The sequence below is a fragment of the Gopherus evgoodei genome, chromosome 1, assembly GCF_007399415.2.
Source record: "Gopherus evgoodei ecotype Sinaloan lineage chromosome 1, rGopEvg1_v1.p, whole genome shotgun sequence".
Taxonomy (NCBI): domain Eukaryota; kingdom Metazoa; phylum Chordata; order Testudines; family Testudinidae; genus Gopherus; species Gopherus evgoodei.
The window spans coordinates 158,050,153-158,069,702 of NC_044322.1; the positions used below are offsets into that span (position 1 = coordinate 158,050,153).

The following is a 19,550-nucleotide window of genomic DNA, read 5'->3' on the forward strand; positions in this document are numbered from 1 at the left end:
AATTTACCATCTGAGTTCAGTGTTAGTGTCTCCTTGGTTCTCCAGCTATCAAACATATCCCAAAGTCTGACCGTTTTATCCCAAGAGGCACTAGCTAAGATACTCTTCATTGGGTTAAAACACAGACTACTGATGGGACCTTCATGGCCTGATAAGACCTAATGGAGTAAGAAAAAAATAATATGGAATAATTAAGTGAAGCTGAGTTCAGCATATAATCATGTGGCAAAAATCGTGATTATGTACACAGGCTATGGACACTCTTACTACATATGTTTAGGAGCATATTATTTTTTCAATACAAGAGATGTTATGCAGATACATTCCTGTGTACAGAGATGGGAAAAGACTTCCTTTCGATCTTAAAAGAACAGGAAATAGAAACTAAGTAACTTTGGTGAAAGATGATCAACTTAGAATTCAGGAATATAATGGATTTTTTTAAAATGTATAACTAACTAGCCAGAGGAATTGATAAGTAGATCATTTCTCCAGAGATTAAGGCTGGCCTACTGCGGAAACCATTTCACAATTTGCTGTTTTCTGAATCAAAGTCCCTGTTGCAATTCTGATTAAACAGTAAGCAATAAAAATATAAAAAAATACTCTACAAGCACATCTGTGGTTTCACATTTACGTACATTCCAATAAGGAAAGGAAATTCATGTAATCTTCTTTTTTCAAACCCCCAACTGCAGAAACAGGTATTTGAAAAAAGGCAATACTGGAGTACAGGACTTCCACACATTTCTCCTTGCTATTCATCTGCTATCCTTACTGACTGCCTGCGCTCACTAAGCTACTCCATGGTCAGTCAACTGGTTTTTTTCACCTAGTTTGCTTTCACATTAATGCGGATGTCTAAGGCGTGGCCATACCCCTGTCCAGTATGCAAGTGGAAGCCATGGAGGTGGTGAACATGCCACTTCACAGTCACGTCTTTCCTTAAGTAACAAGCCTCTGAGAAGAATCCAGAATTTTTAAGCCATAGTGGGGAATTTAACTCCAAACTTCTTCATTAAAACCATAAGCTCTTCAATTCTATTGCTTCCAGTCTGCCATGAGCAGAGTATGGTCCAGCTCCGCACTGTAGCAAGAACGTCCTCAGGCTGTATTCTAGTCTTGAGATTCTTCCTACAACTTCTAGGTCATAATGAAGTGGACAACACAGGCTCAGTTCCTGTCCCAAGAGGTGCTGGTGGGCATGGAGAGAAGCGGGTTTCTCAACTTGCAGAGGGTTAGACTGAACACATCACTAGCAGTTGAGAAACCCGCTCCTCTCCATGCCCACCATCTCCTCCACAACAGATAACCCTCAGACAGGGTTAACTAACCTAAAAGACACTTAACATAACCACAGTGTTTTTTATTTTAATAGTGAACGTTCTAGAACAATCCTTACATCTAACAGTCTGCCACTCTGCATTGACCAGACAAATATGTCAAATGAGTCCTGGGAACCAGCTGAAATAATCTCACCACTGGAGTCCACTGCTAAGCAAGAGAACTGGGCTGGTCGTGGAGAAGTGAAGGTGCGGAAATTGCGATATCTGTTATAAACAATATGCAAACATGATTTAAAAATATATATATTTGGATATGTCTAAACAATTAAAAAGTATTAAGAATATGTTACAAAAATTAAAGTATTTCACATTTTAATATTTTATATATATTTAAAAATAATATTTTAAACAAAGAAGTGTAAGAATTTAAATATGGAGTACACTTTGCAAAGCTACTACATACAGAAATTAAAATAGACATCCAAAAAAAGACATTTTTGCTCAGCCAGTGGAGTTATGTATGACTTGCTCAATATGAATGAGTTCAAGACTGACTCAGGGACTCCTGTCCAGCAGAAGCTGGACAATTTATGAAGATGCTATTTTTTGATCTCCAAAAAATATTAATGTTCATCTTTGAAGATGCTTATTCTTTTTTTAAATATACTTATGTCTATTATGTGAATGATGGAGTAGCTCGCATGTGCCCCTATACACACCCTCTGCTGAATGATCGGCAACAGCTATGCCCATATGTTCTATTAGTTTCCTTTACTGAGTGAGCTAGTGGAGATGCTCCTTTAGACACATGCCTTTATCAGTTAACTGACTTTTGAAGCCAGAGTCACGGCTTCTCTAACTGAACTGTCAGCCTCTAGGTAACAATTGTGGTGACCAAATCACTGCACCTAGATCCAGTCTCGGACAGAGTCTCTTATGCACAGAAGGCAGCTTTGAGGCACAAAGATAGAGGAACAACAGCCCATAATTGTGTAGTGTTGACATAACCTATGGAAATAATTGTTTTCTTTGTATCTAAAGATGCTTGACAATGCAAAAAAATACAGACGAATCAAGCTTTAAAAAACACCAGAAATGATCCATTCCAGATGCAGAATGAGGATCTAAAACAATTCAATATTTCTTCTCTCCATCAACAACCAGGCAAGCTGGCTAGTCAATTCAGACTCCCTACCCTACTGCTTCACAATACCTGTTTTCAGTTATTAGCCAAAATCTGATAAACTCACTTTAAACCTATAAAACAGCACTAAGATTTGAAGAGTGAGAAGGTTTTGACTGCTGGGGACTGTGGTTGGCAGTATATTGTATTTAGAGACTAGGAATGAAAACACAAGATCCTGATAAAACTTCAGACAAAACTGGGTGATGCACTGAGGCTTAAAGAGGATTTACCTGTGAAGATCAAAGGCTCGCACTGTTCCATCCAGGGAAGCACTCAGAATGACATAACCGGTGGAGGTAAAAGTTACAGCAGAGATGCTGCTGGTATGCTCCGTAAAAGTGACAAAGCAGAAGCTGCTACTGGTGTTCCAAACTTTCACCTGCAAAAGAAGTAAGAAAAGCCCTCTAAGAACTCTTGTATCATAAACTCAAATCCCAACACTCCAGCACAGCTTATTTCTTATAACTGAAAGCACAATTCTGTGTGCCTTACTCACTCAGACAGCACTCCTAATTCAGCCAGTGGGAGTTCAGCTTGGGAGTGAGGAATGCAGGATCAGCCCTTTTATTTGTAAAATCTCAGTGAAACACATGCAAGGTGAAAGTCTGACTAAAGCTGGTTGAGAACTTTCCATTGGAATGATTTTTGGACACAGAATTCACTTTACACAAAAACTATTTTTTCCAGATTTCAATTTTGCAGGAAAATTTCAATTCTGTTGCAAAATTGTTCACAGCTCCATGGCTTCCCTGTTCTCCAACAGGGTGAGAGTTACCCTGGGGCTCCTAGGCCAGGGAAACCCAGCCTGCAGGCAGCAAAAGAAACTTCTTGAAAAGATCAAATCATATTGTCGTTTTGACTTTTTCTAAACAAAATTTCAGAACTCCCATTCTGTGGGAAATTTGATTTTTTGTTATGTTTCAGAATTAATTTTCTCATTTTTCAAGTTTCGTAATTTCCCACAGAACATGAATTCCCATTTCCAGTCAGCTCTAAATTTGATTGGCAGCAGTGGGGCTATTTTTCTTTCCTAGCCCCAAATTTCAGAGTGAGAGAAAATGTATCTATTTCAATATATAAATTGTCAAGTCTCAAGATCATAATTAGAAAAGACGAATGGCCCATTTCAAAATCCAAAGCCTGGCGCTCTCTCTAATCTACAGCTTCAATACAAATCTCAACTAAGAGACACTTCCATTTTTCTTTTAAACAGCAACTATCTGCAATGGTACGTTTGAGAAAATTTTGTTTAGGAATCACATCTTTTTATAAAAACTTATTTTTGATTTATTCTGAGACTGGTAAACCCCAACTGTTAGAATGGCTTGGTGGGTGTTTCAGAATTTTGGATAACAGAGTCGTCTATACTGGTACATCATTAATCCACCATCTGTGCTTGCGTGTTAATGTGGATAGGTATTAGGGACATTACTGTCAAGTCCACAATTTGGCCAGCCTTTTTCTTTATGCTACATTGTATCTGCAACTGTTTCAAATCAAATTCTTAACTGCTAGAAACGATAAGTAATGCAAACAGCAGAGCCCATAAGAACATCTCTACAATAACAAACCAGAATGTAGAGGCAGTGGGAAAGTAAACTGCTTCCTAGCTTCCAAAACAGGCATTGCGGCCAAAAGCAAGATTTTTAAAATGATGAAAACATGATTTGTCAGTTACAGTAACAGTGCTTTCTATAGTGTATTCAGACTTGTACCGCTCACTACACTTTTGCGAGCCAAGAGTTTTAAATAACTGACTGACTTACTTTCCCATCATCCCCTCCAGTAACTAAGTATTGCCCATCTGGAGAATATGCCAATGAGACCATACTGTTGAAATGGCCCTGCTGCTTCAGCACATAAGACTCACTTTGCCATTCCCACACCAGCAGCTGTCCCAGACCTGTAATGTAAATGGAGGGAAAGGATACATATGTAATTCCGATTCAGTGACGTATACAGGCTACATACAATACTTGCATACAACATCCTTCCCATTTATAAAAAAATCATGTGCATACAGATAACCTGTGTTATGTATACATCCACCATAACAGAATGCAAGGGGTCTGATTATTTCAAGGTCAAGGCAACAGACTTTGTACAAACATCAGCAGTTGTTACTTGACTTAACATTCTTATTGCTATGCTAAGCCAATACTACTGCTGCTGTCATTGGCAAAAGACAGATGTGTCTTGATGAGCAGCCAAAAAAAGATGGAGGAAAACCATTTAAAAAAATCACTAGAAAGAGAAAAAAATAAAATAAAAATAAAACACATACAAGCTTGAAATTGGTCTTTTATGTGAAATTTTCTTTTAATCTTGCCTTTTTTAAATGAATCCAAACTATATCTCAACATTAATGAAACACAGGAGATCTAATGTCTACCAAAAGCAGCCAATCTAATGTTCCTACTGGTCCGGCCAAGGGGTTACTGCATGGAATATCAAATAGCTTTCACTCAATCCCATGGGCTCGAGAAGGGTTCTAAAAGAGATACATCTGTTTAGAGAGAGGAAGGGTTCAGCTTGCAGGGCGGTTGGTTATGGACTAGTCTTGCAGCTCAGAGTTGGAGGAGATTAGCTGGTGCATCCATCCAGCCATAACTTACAGCAAAGGAAGACATTTATATTGGTGAAGAGAGATGCATGCAGGAAGAAAGGTAACCCAGAACTATAACCTATGTTCAGGCTCGTGCCACAGTGTACTCCCTTCAGAAGGAGGATGGTCTTATCAGTCAGGAACTGGACTGGGAATCAAGAGATTTAGGTTTCTATTCCAAGATTTGCCACACATTTCATGACTTCGGGCAAACCACTTAATCTACATACTTTAGTTTTCCTCATCTGTGAAATATTATTTCAACTATATCAGAGATTTATAAGGACAAAATCATGGGCCTATAAAACAATAAATAAAACTTAAAAATGTAGGGGTCAGGCAGGACAAAGAACTCACACCTGCAGAACTGCAACATATTGCCTTAGAAAGGTACCCCTTGAACTACAAACCTGAACATCCAAAAGCAATCCAGTCACCAGTGGAGTTGATAGAAATAGTCGCAATCCTCTGGTCTGAAATACTAAGTGAAAAATGTCAAGAAATACATAAGTTGAGGATATAGAATAAAGGCACAATGTAATTTGAGAAACGGGGTTTTGATTTCCTCTATTCAAACAAGTTCTTTGATTTTCACATTCCTACGAAATCGGAAATAATGAACAGATTATATCCTCTAATAAACGTAAAGGAAACCAGCAAAAATACACTGCCTAGACAGAACTGGTATAAGTTAGGCCAGCCCAGGGTTTTGGATCAAGGAAATATGGAGCCACTTTCACAGCAATGCAAAAGGCGCAATGAGAGTTTCATATTTAATTCTATGTTAAACTGAAAATGCTTCATGTATTTTGATCACGAGAGCCAACGTCCCCATTACCACAAGAGGACAAATTCCACTATAGTCACTGGAGTTGGGTCCGCTTATACTAGTGGCAAATTTGATCCTAAGAGTCAAGGAAAAGACGGTTACTCACCTTTGTAACTGTTGTTCTTCGAGATGTGTTGCTCACATCCATTCCAGTTAGGTGTGCGCGCCGCGCGTGCACGTTCGTCGGAAACTTTTTTACCCTAGCAACTCAGTGGGCCGGCAGGTCGCCCCCTGGAGTGGCGCCGCCATGGCGCCCAATATATATCCTGCCGGCCCGCCGCTCCTCAGTTCCTTCTTGCCGGCTACTCCGACAGTGGGGAAGGAGGGCGGGTGTGGAATGGATGTGAGCAACACATCTCGAAGAACAACAGTTACAAAGGTGAGTAACCGTCTTTCTTCTTCGAGTGATTGCTCACATCCATTCCAGTTAGGTGACTCCCAAGCCATACCTAGGCGGTGGGGTCGGAGTTGAGAAGTCGCGGCATGGAGCACTGCAGTTCCGAAGGCCGCATCCTCTCTCGACTGCTGTACCAGGGCGTAGTGGAAGCAAAGGTGTGGACCGATGACCAGGTCGCTGCCCGACAGATTTCCTGGATGGGCACACGGGCCAGGAAAGCCAGCGACGACGCCTGCGCCCTGGTAGAATGCGCAGTCAACGGCCCGTAGGGACATGGGCCAAGTCATAACAGGTCCTGATACAGGACGTAACCCACGAGGATAACCTCTGGGAGGAGATAGGAAGCCCTTTCATACGGTCCGCTACCGCCACGAAAAGCTGGGGGATTTGCGGAAGGGTTTGGTCCTCTCTATGTAGAACGCGAGAGCTCTACGGACATCCAGCGAGTGGAGCTGCTGCTCCCTGCCTGAGGAGTGAGGTTTTGGGAAAAAAAACCGGGAGGAAAATCTCTTGGTTGACGTGGAAGGCTGAGACCACCTTGGGTAGAAAGCAGGGTGTGGGTCTAAGCTGCACCTTGTCTTTGTGGAAGACCGTGTATGGGGGGTCCACCACAAGGGCTCGGAGTTCCGACACCCGTCTAGCTGAGGTGATAGCTACTAGAAAGGCAGCCTTCCAGAGAGGTAAAGCAGGGAGCAAGTAGCTAACGGCTCAAAGGGGGGCCCATGGCCGGGGACAACACCAGGTTAAGATCCCAGGTTGGAGCAGGGGGACGGACGTTAGGGAATAACCGTTCCAGCCCCTTAAGGAATCTCGACACCGTCGGGTGAGAACAAACGGAGCGACCGTCCGCACCCGGAGTGAAAGGTGGAGATAGCTGCCAGATGGACCTTCGCAACGACGATAAGGCCAGACCATGTTCTTTGAGGGACCAAACATAATCTAAGATTTCGGATACCGAAACTTCCATAGGGCGGAGATTTCTCTCTACGCACCAACAGGAGAAGCGTTTCCATTTTGCCGAATATGTGGCTCTTGTGGATGGTTTCCTGCTGCTCAAGAGCACCTCTCTGACAGGCGTGGAGCAGCGCAGCTCGGAACCAGTTAGCCACGCAGGAGCCACGCCGCTAGGTGCAGCGACTGCAGGTCTGGGTGACAGAGGGACCCGTGGTCCTGGGTAATCAGGTCCGGATGAAGGGGCAGGGGAACTGGGTCGGCTACGGCCAAGTCTAGCAGCATGGTGTACCAGTGCTGTCTGGGCCATGCCGGGGCCACCATGATTACACGAGCCCTGTCTCTGCGCACCTTCAGGAGGACCTTGTGAACCAGAGGGAACGGAGGAAACGCATAGTACAGGTGGGTCGACCACTGGATGAGGAAGGCATCCGCTATCGACCCCGGCTCCCTGCCCTGAAAGGAGCAGAACGCTTGGCACTTCCTGTTCCCCTTGGACGCAAAGAGGTCCACCCGGGGATAACCCCACCTCCGGAAATGGAGAGAGCGACGTCCGGTCGAAGGGACCACTCGTGTGACAGGAAGGATCTGCTCAATCGATCCGCCAGCGTGTTCCGTACTCCGGGAAGGAAGGAAGCCCTGAGGTGAATGGAATGGGCTACGCAAAAGTCCCAGAGTCGTATCGCCTCGAGGCACAGGGAGGAGGACCTGGTGCCGCCCTGCTTGTTGATATAATACATGGTCGTCGTGTTGTCCGTGAACACGGCTACACAACGACCCTGAAGCTGATGACAAACGTTTGGCAAGCAAGGCGGACCGCTCTCAACTCCCTCATGTTGATATGTAGCCCCACCTCCTCCTGGGACCATAGGCCCTGCGTCCGCAGGGTCCCTAGGTGGGCCCCCCAGCCTAGATCTGAGGCATCCGTTGTCAGGGATACCGAGGGCTGAGACGGTGTGAAAGGGAAGACCCGCACACAATACGGACTGGTCCACCCACCAGCCGAGGGAATCTAAGACCTTCTGGGGGACTGTGATTAACATGTCTAGCGGTTGCCTTGGTCTGTAATGACTGATAAGCCACAGCTGGAGAGGCCTCATGCGGAGCCGAGCGTAGTCGGTCACAAAAGTGCACGCCGCCATGTGGCCTAACAGGGTTAGACATGTCCTCACTGACGTCAACGGGGCTGACCGCAAGCGTTGAACGATCGCCGCCATGGTCTGGAACCGCTGCCGAGGCAGCGAGGCCCTGCCCACAGTGGCGTCCAGGACGCCCCGATAAATTCCACCTTCTGAGTGGGCCTCAGGGTGGACTTGTCTGTGTTTATCAAGAGGCCCAGACTCGCAAACATGCCGGTGATCACGCGGACATGGCTGTACACCTGCTGTTCCGACGTGCCCCGAATCAACCAATCGTCCAGATAAGGGAACACGTGGACACGGTTGCGCCGAAGATGCGCCACGACAACTGCCATGCATTTTGTAAACACCCTCGGGGCCGTGGACAGGCCAAACGGGAGGACCGCAAATTGATAATGACGAGCCCCCACAACGAAGCGGAGGAAGCGTCTGTGGCGTGGCCAAATGGCAACGTGGAAATACGCGTCCTGCATGTCGAGGGCGGCGTACCAGTCTCCCGGATCCAGGGATGGAATAATGGTCCCCAGGGATACCATGCGGAACTTCAACTTCACGAGGTATTTGTTGAGTTCTCGCAGGTCGAGGATAGGCCTGAGGCCCCCCTTGGCCCTGGGGATCAGAAAATAGCGGGAATAAAACCCCTTGCCTTTCTCGTTTTCGGGAACCGCCTCTATAGCTCCTTTGCGGAGGAGCGTCTGCACCTCCTGCCGAAGGAATTGCTCGTGAGAGGGGTCCCTGAAGAGGGACGAGGAAGGAGGGCGGGAAGGAGGGAACGAAACAAACTGCAGGCGGTACCCCGTCTGCACCACGCTCAAGACCCAGCGGTCCGATGTTATTTGGGACCACGCCGGGAGGAAAAACGAAAGGCGGTTGGAAAACGGAGGGGAAGGATCCGTAGGGGAAACTGTTACTGCGCCCTCGAGCGCACCTTCAAAATGAAGGCTTAGGACCAGGCGGGGGTTTTGAGGAGCCTTGGTTTCTGCCCCCCTTGGTTCCCCGACTGCCTGCGCCTCCCGTTCCTGCCGCGGCGCCTGTAAGGGTCCTGCCGCTGGCGGAACTGGGGAAAAACGGCCGACGGTGCTGCTGTTGTTGCGGCCTAAAGGGTCTACGCTGTGTCACGGGGTGTGCATCCCGAGGGACCGCGCAATGACCCAGTTGTCCTTTAAACTCTTAAGTCAGGGGGTCTGTCTTATCGGAAAACAGGCCCTGGCCTTCGAAAGGAAGGTCCTGTATCGTGTGCTGGAGCTCTGGCGGAAGGCCGGAAACCTGCAGCCAGGAGATGCGACGCATCGTAACTCCTGACGCGAGGGTACGGGCAGCCGAGTCCGCAGCGTCCAAGGAGGCTTGTAAGGCCGTGCGCGCGACCTTCTTGCCTTCGTCCAGGATGGCCGCAAACTCTTGGCGAGCATCCTGTGGCAGCAGCTCCTTAAATTTGTCCACTGCCACCCAGGAGTTAAAGGCGTATCTGCTCAGCAGGGCCTGTTGGTTAGAGACCCTGAGCTGCAGCGCCCCAGCCGAATACACCTTACGGCCAAGGAGGTCCATCCGCCTGGCTTCTCTGGATTTGGGGGCCGGAGCCTCCTGGCCGTGACGCTCCCTATCGTTCACCGATTGCACTACCAGTGAACAAGGGAGTCGGGTGAACATGTAAATATTCGTACCCCTTAGAAGGGGCCATGTACTTCCTCTCGACTCCTTTCGCTGTCGGAGGGATGGAGGCCGGGGACTGCCAGATAGTATTGGCATTGGCCTGAATGGTCCGTATAAACGGCAGGGCGACCCTGGTGGGAGCATCGGAAGAGAGGATGGTGACAATTGGGTCCTCTATCTCCGAGACCTCCTCTGCCTGCAGACTCAGGTTTTGAGCCAATCGCCTGAGGAGGTCCTGGTGCGCCCTGAGATCCAGCGGGGGGGGACTGTTGGAGGAGGTACCCGCCACCGCCTCATCCGGGGAGGAGGATGATGAGACCCCAGGCACAATAGTGTCCAAACTGAGGGTCTTCCTCAGCCCTCGCCTCTGTCTCCGGAGCCGCAGCGGAGTCCTGCTGTTTGGACCCTTCGTCCCCTTCCGGGGAGGGAGGGGGGCGAGACAAAGAGGCTTCAGGGGCCCTACGCTCCGCAGTCGCCGGCCTAGCAGGGAGCTGCTGGGGGCCCTGGGCCTGATGGTACGCCCAGGGTGTCCAGAATCCCCACTGTGGGGGGCCTTGGTCCTGCAGCGGCGGATCAGCAAACAGCGCCGCCTGCCGGTCGGTGCCCAGCGCATAGCCGCTGTCCGTCTGGGAGGACACGGACGGCTGCCTGGAGGGCCACGGCGGGGCCGACCCTGGATGGTACGGGTCTGCGCGGGCCAGCACGGAGGATCGTCTCGGTGCCGGGGACCGGTGCCGGGAGTCATAACGGTGCCGGGATCGGGACCGGGACCGGGATCTGTCACGGTGCCGGGCGCTGCTTCGGGACCGGGATCTGTCACGGTGCCGGGCGCTGCTTCGGGACCGGGATCTGTCACGGTGCCGGGCGCCGCTTCGGTGCCGGGACCTACTACCAGCTCGGTGCCGGGAGATCGACCGGGACCGGGACCTGCCACCAGCTCGGTGCCGGGAGGTCGAGCGAGATCGGGACCGGGACCTGCCACCAGCTCGGTGCCGGGAGGTCGACCGGTGGCGGCGAGTAGCGTCGGGACCTGCTCCTGGAGTCGCGGTGCCGGGTGTCGACTGGAGCCTGACCGCGACCGTCTCGATGCCAGACCGGTGCCGCGAGTGCGACCGGTACCGGCTGAGGGAGCGGTGCCGGGACTGCGAGCGGCGTCGGGATCTGGAGCGCCCAAGACGTCGGGGCCTGGATGGCGAACGACTGTCCGTGGGCGGTGCCGACATCATAGGCTTGCCTCTGGACGTGACCCGCACCGGAGGAACCGGGGGTGGCAGCCGAGTAGGCTCCGTCAGGGCAATAAGGTCCCGAGCCGAGGCGAAGGTCTCCGGTGTGGATGGGACCATTATCTCAACCCCAGATCTCATGGGGGAGCTCGGCGGCACCGGACTCAACAGACCCGCCGGGCCCGGAGTCAACGGTGGCTGACGGTGCCGGCGGCGCCGCGGCCGATGTCGAGGCCGGGCGTTCAAGCCGGGTCTGCCTGGCCGGAGTATTAGACTTCGACGGCCTAGGCTCTGATTCCGGTGCCGGAGAAGGTCGGTGCCGAGGAGTCTTCTCGGTGCCGGAGCGATCCGGTGCCGGTGCCGAAACCACGGTCTGCGAAGTCGACGGGTCAAGTGCCGCCTCCATTAGGAGAGTTCGGAGCCTCTGATCCCTCTCCTTTTTTGTCCTCGGCTTAAAAGCCTTACAGATGCGGCACTTGTCAGATCTGTGCGATTCCCCGAGGCACTTCAGGCACGCTTCGTGGGGATCGCTGGTAGGCATGGGCTTCTTGCAGGCCGCACACTGCTTGAAGCCTGGCGAAACAGGCATGAGCCTGGCGCCCGGTGCCGGGAAGGGCTAAGCCCCCGGCAAGAAACTACTTAACAGCTATTTACTAAACTATCTACTTAACAATACTAATTAACAACTATATAGAACTAGAGATAAGCGATAAACAAGCGATAGAAACTAGGAGAGCTAGGGACGTGGAGGACAGCTATGCCGCGCTCCACAGTTCCAACGACCGACACGGCGGTAAGAAGGAACTGAGGAGCGGGCGGGCCGGCAGGGATATATATTGGGCGCCATGGCGGCGCCACTCCAGGGGGCGACCTGCCGGCCCACTGGAGTTGCTAGGGTAAAAAGTTTCCGACGAACGTGCACGCGCGGCGCGCACACCTAACTGGAATGGATGTGAGCAATCACTCGAAGAAGCAGCAGTAGCTAAAAGTGTTCTCTGACCCCACTCAATATACAGGACACAGCCAACTATGTCCCAGTACATGCCCATCACTGTGGTAATTGAGTGGTATCAGAGAGCCATAGGTATCGTAGTCCTAGTAATACAAATCCAGGGACTGGGCTAGCAGGAACATACAGCATTTCTTCCTTCCCAATATTTGTGACCATTACTCTCACTAGTCAACTCTTTCTCATTTAATGTCTGCACAACATTCTGAAGATGCAAAATGCTGTACAAGTGTTAAGCATTATTTCAAGCCTAGGAGTATAAATGTATTTTAATACAAAATGACCTGTAATTGAATCAATACACTCTCCCTACCCCAGCCAATTTTATTTTTTTAAATGAGTGTGGATTTGAAGTAATTTGTACAGAAATTTTGTATGTGGTTTTTAAAAGGTGTTAAATATATTTCAGCACAGACAAAACACATTGCCACAGTGCTTAAGTGCTGATCAGTTCTACAAATTTCCACCATTTCAATTCAAGAAACTTCAATTAATCAAAGGATAGATAGCCCCGAGCTAGCTGTGGGAAGCTGTAATTTCTTCAGATACTTTTCAGACTTCTTATGGGATAGAAGGAAGTAAAATATAGTCCATGGTAAAGAGTATAAATATGTATTTTTAAAAAAGGACCTATGAACTCGAGCAAGGAGCTACTTAGCGGGACAAGATTAAAATCTGCCATATTCTAGAGAGATCTACTTTGTTGTAAATGGAAATTGTGAATTCATTCTTTACACATTCCCTGTTTAACACACCACCGTACATAGCAACCATCAAAATATAATAATAATATTCATCTGGTATAGCTTTTTTTTTTTTTTTTGGTCTTGAAAGCACTTTACAAATGCTATTTATTAATACCCTTGTGGGGTAAGTATTTAAGTAGTATTCTCATTTTATACAAACAGAAATTGACACAGCACTTCAGTGACTTGCTCAAAGCCATAAAAAAGGTCTGCAAGGCTGGAATTAGAACTCAGGAGTTCCTGGTTCAAATCATGCCCCTCTTTAATAAAGCAATGAAGTGGAATTAAATGGTTTTATTTAATCTGTCAGAGATTAATGCTCCTATTCAAATCACTGTGCTTCAGAATTCCAACTCATGACTGAAAAGCCAATACCTAGTGAACTGTTCAAGACTTTCACGCCATGACATTCATCCTTCAGTATTAGACACAATGACCCACTCTAGGGCTTGTACAATTAAACTAACCTTAAGGAATGGATGAGGTTGAACTCTGGAAGCTCATGTAGGTGAAAAATTCCAGAAGCAAAACCAGTGACTAGAAGGTGCGTTTTCCTGTGATAAGCTGCAGATGTCAGGTTATTAAAATCTCCTTCTTTGTTGAAAAAGTACCTATATGCCAAAGAAAATACACCAAAAAAGCAATGTGAAGATGAGTGACAGGTATGCTTTTGCAATCACCATTCAACATAAGGCAAGTATTTTGGAGGTGGTACCACAACAAACAAACTAAAACCCAGCAGTTCTCCAAGCTGCTTATGATCTACATTTTGCCTTATTCCTCTAGCTGAACCACTCCTCCTACCATGGACACTACTTTATAGCTGTTATACTAACATCATTTAACAGAAGTTGCATACGACTATACACAATGAAAGACACTTAAGGTTAACCTCAAAGGAAATAAACTGTGAATTTTCCTTTGGTCACATAACGCCAACATCTGTGGTTTTCATAAATTAAGTGGTTAGCCCTGTATTCTTTAAGGTGATTCTATATGAGTAATTAAAGCACTGGAATTATAAATAGTGTACTCTTTATACTGAGGTTTATATTTTTGTAGCTTTAGCTATTATGGTATTGTATTTGATGGCATTCTCAGGGTCAAATAAATGTATGTTTGAATGTTATCTAACAACTGCATATTCCATTTAAAGTTTCTTTATACTCTAGGACTATGTACTCCAGATTGTGTTTCACACTACAAAATTAGTCTCATTTGAAAATGTGGCACTCCTTCAGAAAGGTAACCCAAACTGCTGATGTCATCTTAAAGATACCTATTTTCTACAGAGACTAATGTCACTGAGCCAAAATTCAGTATTTTGACGTCAACCCATCTTTCCTCACAGAAATATAGCTCCATAGTAGCAAAAACTAAACATCAGTGTCGCTGCAAGATGGCGTACACTGGACCTCATTACATTTCCTATGTGTTTAACTTTAAACTATTAATTTTGAAGGTAATCTTTTGTGCTATCCTAAAACAAGAACATAAACATCATAAAACATCAATTTAATCCTTGGCAGATGAAGGAAAATCTTCTATTTACTCACCAATTGCATAAATCACTATTCACATGCTCAGGGTATGACAGAAATGGGTTTTATTGAAGGCAATTATAATAGGGTTTAATGACTGAAAGCTGTGTGGGAATGTCCACTAGTTTCAAGTAAAACAGAGTATATTAATGTAAAGTGAACAGAGCCCAGCTACGTCTGTTATATGAATCCCAGCTATGTCTGTTACATCTATCTATATGTTCCTGTTATCATTGGAAGATCACCTACTTTGCAGCACGTGAATATTTCACTTTATCTCTCCTTTCTTTTTCATTTGTAGTTGCTTTTCCATGAATCTCCTCACCCTTGGGCTCTTCAATAAACTCTTCACCCAGGTTTTCTACTGATTCATTCTTATCTTCTCCTCTGTCTTTGGGAGGCCTGGGCTTCAGACCATCCAAGTCTGTATCACACTGCCACACACACAGGGCGCCATCCTGGCTAATTGTGTACAGCTGGAGTATAAACACACATACATCTATTATGAATATCAGACAGCCCTAGGGTTCCATAATCTGCCAAATTAAACAGCATATCAACCCACCAAAAAAAATGGATTAGGGAGTGGCAATATTTACTCGATAATTAAGATTGTAACCAGCTTCCACTATAAAGAATTATTTTAGTGACTCTATAAATTTGGCTTAGAAAATTCATTTATCATGAAAATGATAAGATTTACTCTGAAGACAGAGAAAAACGTTTCAGAAAAGTCTAAAGACAATTTGGCAAATCGTCTTTGAATTACAGGACATTAAATAACAACAGGTATTTTCCATTGGTGATTTCGATGAACGCTTCATTGGAATACCAGTGCAATAGAAATTCAGTATGGTTATCTACAGATGGAAAAATGCTGGGCAAATTTTAATATGAACATTCAAATAAGCAGTGTGCTTGTTTACATACATCGAGACTATTCTCTTCAAAAAAGCAGGCTACAATTGCATCTTTATGCCCTCCCAGAGAGTAATAGATCAGGTTAACCCATCGCTCAGCTCCGAACACCCAAGTTGACATGTCCTTGCTACCGACTGCAAAACACCTACAAAAGAAAATAAAGGGAAAGTCAAATCAGAGCATGGGTTCACAAACTTTTCCACTGTGTGGACCCCATTTTAACAGAGAGGTACAGACATTCAACATGTGAGTCATACTGGACAGATGTTCACACTACAACTGGTAGTCTCAGCAGGGATGCCAAGGACTGAACAGGCAGAGGGAGCCAACTACACTCACTCCATAAGAGTCATTCCCTCCATGGGAGATGGACACACATTTTAAGGAATGGTTGTATCCTATTGCTGCCCCAGATGCGCTATATTCTATGGATACACACACAGGCAGCTTTTAAAAAAAAAAAAGAAACATTAATTGTGCATAAATTTAAGAACATAGACTGAGAAATCAAAGGGAGCTTTCAAAGCCAACGGAAGACTTGAGAATTTGGAGACTGGACTACAGTATACATACACAAATGAAATTTTTATTGGAGCAAAATTTCAGGATCCAACAGATACACTATCCTAATAGTAATAATGAACACCAAATGAACAATAAAGTGGGATTTGCAAGAGCATCTTGCAATAAAGAGCAATAAAGTGGGATTTGCAAGGGAGCAAGGAGCACAAGTCCCATTGTTTTTTGTAACTACTTACTTGGAATCATCAGTCCAGTCAATGCATGTTGTTTCATCGTATGGACCATAATAAGTTTTGTCCAGAACAAAGGCATTAAATTCTCGTTTCTTCCCAGGTGCATGGTACATAAGAGCAACATTGTCCTTTGTGATCACAAATTTCCTATCACCCAGAAAATGGAGAGCAAAATTATACACAAAACTGCAGGAGCAACCAGTCCTCCCATGCCAGAAACAAGAGTAATACAACAAAACAAAGTCCTGGCATGTAAAATACATCACCTGCGTATACAGTACCCTCCACTCCAGCAAATGTGTGTATATGTATAAATACACTTTGTGTGTTACTCACAGAAAGAAAAAAGTTTTCATTAAAATCAATTAAGATTTCTCAAGGAAAACAAACTCTTAAAAGTAAGGAAATGTCCATAGTCAAGATATCCTTTTCCAACAAACCTTAACCCCCACCTTTTGACCACTTTCATGGACATATTTATGGAGGGGCAGAGTAAGTCCCATATACCTCCAACATCACTCAAGATCCGACAATGCAAAACCTTGACTTCAATCTCCACAGCATCAACATGTGCATCTCTTAGACACTTGTGCACCACTGAACTTGTTTTCCAATGGGGAAGTACATTATGAAGTCAGAGTAAAGTTTCTAAAATAGTCTCCTACCACAGGGAATGAATATCCTGGAAAAGGGGAAGGGTGGGAAGCTTGACTAACTCCCTCCCTCCCTCCCCCTCCACCCCACCGCCACACTCCAGTCTACAGAAATTGATCCTGTTCAAATATTCATTGATTACTTCCCCAACCCCTTCCAACTTCATGGATTAAGAAACTGTATTCCTTGACTGGCCTGTTTTTAATCAATTCATAACTTACTCTTAAAAGTTGTTATTTTTTAAGTTCCTGTTTACCTGCCATCTGGGGAAAAGCAGACACAGTGCACTGGCTTCTGAAAATGGAACTGATGTATCACAGATTTACCAATCAAACTGACAAGCAAGGCAGCTCCCTCTGTAAGGAAGGAAAAGGATCACTGAAACAGTTTGACACTCTGAAGAAACTACAGGTACATAGATTTTTTTTTTTAAGCCACACATCTTTTTGGGGGCAAGGGGTGGGGCTTTTCAATGTAACACCATTTAAAAATATTAACATAGTAAATCTGAACAAAATTAAAGAAGCCACATTCTGGTTCAACAACAACTTTGAAAATTCTGAGAAAGAAATACATGTTTTCAGAATTTAGGTTTAGTCAAATGTGGCTAGTTATGGGTAAATATCATATTTAATAAAATGGATTGTGTTCTGCAAACTGCAGTTCTCTGACACACCTTTAGGAACAAAAAAACCCCAAATACCTTCATCAACTAATATGGCAAGACTTCCATCTGGAGAGAGTCCCACACATGTGATATTGTGCCGTGTTGCCAATGGCAATGTTTCTGACTTATTGCTGGAGGAAAAGAAAACCAATAAAACAACATTAACCACAGTGGTGTAAGAGTGGTCTAATGACTTTGTAAGGTACTGATGATGCTTTTCATTTTCAGAAGACTAGGGCTTGATTTCTAGTGCAGGGTCAGCATAGACTAGGAGTGGTGTGGAAATAGGGTGCATAAACTCTGAGATTACTTCATGATGCTCAACATCTGCCCTGTAGATGAATAAGAGGTGGTGCTAAATGGAACACTGCCTAGTACTCAGCAGCATGATGGCCACAATGCAGACCTTTAAAGATAGGAAGGTTAAAAGTAGATCAGGGACACCAAGACTCCCACTTCCTACAGAGTAAAACAAACAAAAAAAACCAACAGAACTGCACGGGGTACCATACTATATCAAATGCATACTGATACTATTGATCTTTACTCATTGTTTTAAAATACTTTCATTTGTACAACTACTCTTCTCATTGATCCATGCATATGAATAGAGCCCTGCAAATATCCGCATCCGTGGACCATGTTTGCAAACTGCAAATGGACGTGGATCCAAATTTTAAAATAGAGCCCTGCAAATCTGCAGATATCCGCTTTATATCCACAGATCATGTTTGTGGATTGGATGCAGATACAAATTTTGTATCCCTGTGTAGAGCTTTACACATGAAATATGTATTCTCTGATATCTCCTGTCAACCTATTATATAGGCTTCACTTTTTTTTTTTTTAAATTTAAACTATTGTAAGAGTGTGGTGGTGTTTGAAAATACTAGTTATTTTTTATTCCAGACACCTCTGTATCAGGCAGATTGTTTCCTTCCCTCTCACCTAGATACTCTTCTCAAATGAAAAGTACTATACACACTTATTTTGGATGCCTGAAGAGTCTGTACACTAGGCAAAATCTTTTGCCTCCTTGTCAGTGATTAACTTGCCACACACTAATTCTGTTCTATTCAGTTTTCATACTATCATCTATTGAGCTCTTTATACAGCCCTCATCTTGGGCCTCCCAGCCTTTAATGGATTTTAAAACACCACAAGGAAATAGGGAAAACTCCTATTTTAAAGAGGCACAGATTGATTTAGTGAAGCAGTCAGCAATCTTTCAGAAGTGCTGTGCCAAGTCTTCATTTACTCACTCTGATTTAAGGTTTTGCCTGCCAGTAATACATTTTAATGTTTTTAGAAGGTCTCTCTCTATAAGTCTATAAACTATTGCTGTATGTAAAGTAAACACTTTTAAAAAATGTTTAAGCAGCTTCATTTAAAATTAAATTAAAATGCAGATCTTACCAGTTTAGTGCAGTGGTTCTTAACCTGGGGTGCACCCCCCAAGGCAGGACCAGTGCAAGGATATTTTGTAACCTAGGCAAAACTTCCACCTTGCACCACCCGCCCCCCCCCCCACACATCAGTTCATTGAGGGGCAAAGCCCAACAAGCCTTTATAGACCCCAAGGGCCAGCTGTGCCATGGGGCTGCTCCCTAGACCAGGTTCCCCACTCCCCACCCCATGAACTCCCCTGGAGGGTGCACAGCTCCCCTGCAAGCCCTCCCAACCACACCCCACCGGACCCCGCTCCGAGTCCACTCACTGGCTTTGCCGGGATCGGGCCGCTGCAGCAGGTCAGCAGGGAGCAGCTGCCTTCTGAAGGCAATTGAGAGCCAGAGTGTCCCTCTTGTGGCAGCAGCGAGCCCCAGCCATGGAGGGGGGCAGCAGTCCTGCAAAGGTGGCGGTGGCACTAGCGGGGAGCAGCCGTGCCCCGCCCCCGGCTCAGGCTGTGGCCTGGTGCCCCCAGGGGGCTCCTGCAGACTGCAGTGGATTTATGCTGGCGCCAGTCCCCATGCACCCCCTCTCCATCTTCCCCC

General features: G+C 45.7%; 1 protein-coding gene across 1 annotated transcript in view; it reads right to left on the minus strand.

Annotated features, from left to right (window-relative positions):
• Nucleotides 1-19,550, minus strand: part of PWP2 (PWP2 small subunit processome component) — a 38,155-nt gene that overhangs the window by 13,770 nt on the left and 4,835 nt on the right. The window contains exons 3-13 of the mRNA XM_030576633.1: nucleotides 17,596-17,690; nucleotides 17,149-17,248; nucleotides 16,242-16,385; nucleotides 15,493-15,628; nucleotides 14,812-15,038; nucleotides 13,489-13,632; nucleotides 5,488-5,558; nucleotides 4,239-4,375; nucleotides 2,703-2,851; nucleotides 1,403-1,550; nucleotides 8-158 (exon numbers count right to left, since the gene is read on the minus strand). Of these exons, the coding sequence (XP_030432493.1) occupies nucleotides 8-158; nucleotides 1,403-1,550; nucleotides 2,703-2,851; nucleotides 4,239-4,375; nucleotides 5,488-5,558; nucleotides 13,489-13,632; nucleotides 14,812-15,038; nucleotides 15,493-15,628; nucleotides 16,242-16,385; nucleotides 17,149-17,248; nucleotides 17,596-17,690 (1,502 nt within the window). The remainder of the gene's footprint in view (nucleotides 1-7; nucleotides 159-1,402; nucleotides 1,551-2,702; nucleotides 2,852-4,238; nucleotides 4,376-5,487; nucleotides 5,559-13,488; nucleotides 13,633-14,811; nucleotides 15,039-15,492; nucleotides 15,629-16,241; nucleotides 16,386-17,148; nucleotides 17,249-17,595; nucleotides 17,691-19,550) is intronic.